The 2732-nt window shown below is 50.9% G+C and overlaps 1 protein-coding gene across 1 annotated transcript; it reads right to left on the bottom strand.

Annotated features, from left to right (window-relative positions):
• Positions 1-4: 4 nt before the first annotated feature.
• Positions 5-2727, bottom strand: COPS7A (COP9 signalosome subunit 7A; the record flags this gene model as incomplete). The annotated part of the gene is made up of 6 exons (XM_010286893.1): positions 5-301; positions 636-787; positions 1131-1236; positions 1712-1914; positions 1990-2078; positions 2655-2727. Coding segments are annotated over 6 exons (663 nt in total), but the record flags the coding sequence as incomplete, so codon positions are not given.
• Between the last annotated feature and the right edge of the window lie 5 nt (positions 2728-2732).

The raw sequence follows: 2732 nt of genomic DNA, 5'->3' as shown, positions 1-2732 counted from the left end.
GGCCGTGGCAATGGGGGCTTGAGAGGTAGGGGAAACGCATACGATTGGAAGCTTAGAGTGTGAAATGCTGTGATGAAAAGGAGGGAGGCATTGCCTGGAAAGCCGGTAAAGAAGATAGGAAAGAGAACAAACATGCAGGAGAATTAGTTGGCAAGATGGGCCTCGGAGAAGAGCTCAGAAGCATCACACTTAGGACCCTTGCTACCCCTCCATCCCCCAAATCTCTTCCTCTCACCCTCCCAGTTGTGAAGGGAGATCCAACTAGTTTGATTTAGACCAAATCTTCGCACTGCCCCGGAGCCTGTGGAGCAAGAAAAAAAAGGTAAAATTTCAGAGTGGACACTACAGCTCATCCCCGACTTCATTTTCCAAATCCACACAGAGAAAAGCGGCTGATGTTCTTCACAAAAGAACACAAGGAAGGCTTATGAACTCTGCTTCAATCAAGAGCCGCAGAAATCTCCCCCCATGTTAGCAGGAGACTAGCTCAGCTGCGACTACATCTCTGACCATCCCCTGTCCAGGCAGCAGACCCCTGCAGTCAGTAACCTCACTGCTCTGAAACAGGACTCCCATCAGTTCACCTCCTGAACACAGACAGACAGGAGCTCTGGTCATTTGGCCTCACTCCTCACCCTTTGGCTTTGGAAGTTTTCTTGCTCGCCTGGCGCTGGTTGGTGCCAGGGGCTGGCTCCCTGAGCTCTGTTAGGTGCTGTTCCGGGTCTTGGGATGTGGCTGCTGCAGCGGCTGCTGTTGTCACTTTAATGGTCTTCTTCAGGTTTGCCACCTGCAACAGCAGAAAAGCAAGAACCAAGGAATTTCCCAAGTTTTTTCGTTTGGTTTTGGCTTTTTTGTGGGCTTTTCTTTTTTCTCCCTTTTTTCAACACAAGCCCTGGAGTTAAGAGCTGCAAGCTTAGGTCAAACAAAAGAACTAACAGCTGTCCAGACCCCTGCACTGTAGAGGAGTGTTAAGCTGATTTCGGACTCTTCTTCAGGCACAACCCCTGGGGGGTCCGGCCTAGGGAAAAGGTAACGCCTCACCTTGAGCAAAGACTGTAACAACCACAGGGTACTGGTTCTAGTTATTTTAAAGCGGGGAGCACTGGTTGCTCCCTCCTCTGACCACTCACCTCGCTCTCTATCTGCTGCTTAAGTGCCAGCTGTTGCTCTTTGTGTTGGTTGGCCCGGCTAACCTGTTCTTCAATGCCTGACAAGACAACCTCGCAGCCCTGGCACCTGGAGAAAAGAGGTAGAACTGAACAGGCCAGGTAATTTATACAGCATAAAAAGAAACACGGAAGATTACAGCTTTCAACGCTAGAAGTCTTTTTGAACGGAAGGTGACAGCTACACCACACAGGGAAAAGACAGAAGCAGGAGTCCAATGTAATAACATGGTGACATTATTACCTGGGAAGGGGACAAATAACAAGGTGACACTAGGTTAGGAACTACAAATATATACTCAGAAAGCTTCCTGCCAGCAGCCAGGACTCTGCAAAGGTTGCTGCGGTCTCATCAGTCCTCCAGAAACAAACAGGGGAACTTGGAAAATAATTTTTGGAAAATTACTTTCCACTGGAGTATGGGAAAAGGGATCAAGCAGGTCACCTCACAGTGCTACCCCCCAGCAACACACACAGATCTGGGGAAGCCACTAGCCACTCCTCCAATCTTTTTTAGATGTTAGTATTGGGGGCTTCCTCCTCACCACTCCTGCAATGTGCGGGTGATGGTGCTTAGCTCCTCCCTCCGGATGTCCCTCCCAATGCTGTAATCCACCTCCAGGCGCTGATTCCGCTGATCCAAGCTCCCTCGCAGCACATCTGCATACACAGCCTCAATCACGAGGTCCTCCAGTTGCCGGACGTTCTTCAGCTGTAACTGCTCCAGCAGCACTGAATAGGGGATGCACTGTGGAAAGATGGTGGTAACTAGCATGAGGTAATCCCAATGCAAGGAAAACTTGGGGAAGAACAGGGCTATTACCTTGATCTTGGCAGCCAGAGTGACGACGGACAGGTGCCTCAGTTTGTTCTTCTGAGCCTCTGTCAAGGGAGGAAGGTTTGCTGCTTCAGCTATTGTCAGGGGAAAGAACAGGGTGTAAAAATTTATGCCTTATTTTCCATTTCCCAGCCATGCACAAAGCATCTGCACCATACCCATTTCTTAAAGCTTCTGCACACCAATCCCCCAAGTGATGCTTCATCTTGCCAAGCCATCCCCATTAATCCTCAGCTCAAAAGACCTTTTTCAAGCGGCCTTTCCTCCCTTCAGCCTCAAGTCATCCTCTCTAGCTCCTCCATGCCTTATTTATGGAGGTCTGCGCATCCCAGTGGATACCCAAGTCTTTCCCGTCACCCCTCAAAAACGTCTTTCTCAAGATGTTCTTGGAAATTCCCCACCCAGCTGGCAAAGGGTAGTATTAATTACTGTCAGGTACTCCAATGATCTCAGGCCCAAACCGCAAGCAGGCATCTATTGGGCCATAGTGACAGAGGCATGGCTCTTGCTGCAAAGGGGGGCACTTTGAGTGAGGGTCTACAACGGCTTGGGGCTCCGGCACATTTTCCAGGCTGGGGGACCAGCATCAGCGGGAGGGGAAAGGGCCCCTGAACCGCGTTCTGCACCGCCGCCCCGGGACCCGGCCTCACCCAGGTAGTCCGCATAGGTGCCGTAGGCGAAGATGGTCAGGAGGCGGAAGACGGGAGAGAACTCGCTGTCGGCCAGCT

Source organism: Phaethon lepturus, unplaced genomic scaffold (assembly GCF_000687285.1).
Source record: "Phaethon lepturus isolate BGI_N335 unplaced genomic scaffold, ASM68728v1 scaffold19705, whole genome shotgun sequence".
NCBI classification, from domain to species: Eukaryota; Metazoa; Chordata; class Aves; order Phaethontiformes; family Phaethontidae; genus Phaethon; species Phaethon lepturus.
This window is presented reverse-complemented; position numbering and strand designations above follow the sequence as displayed.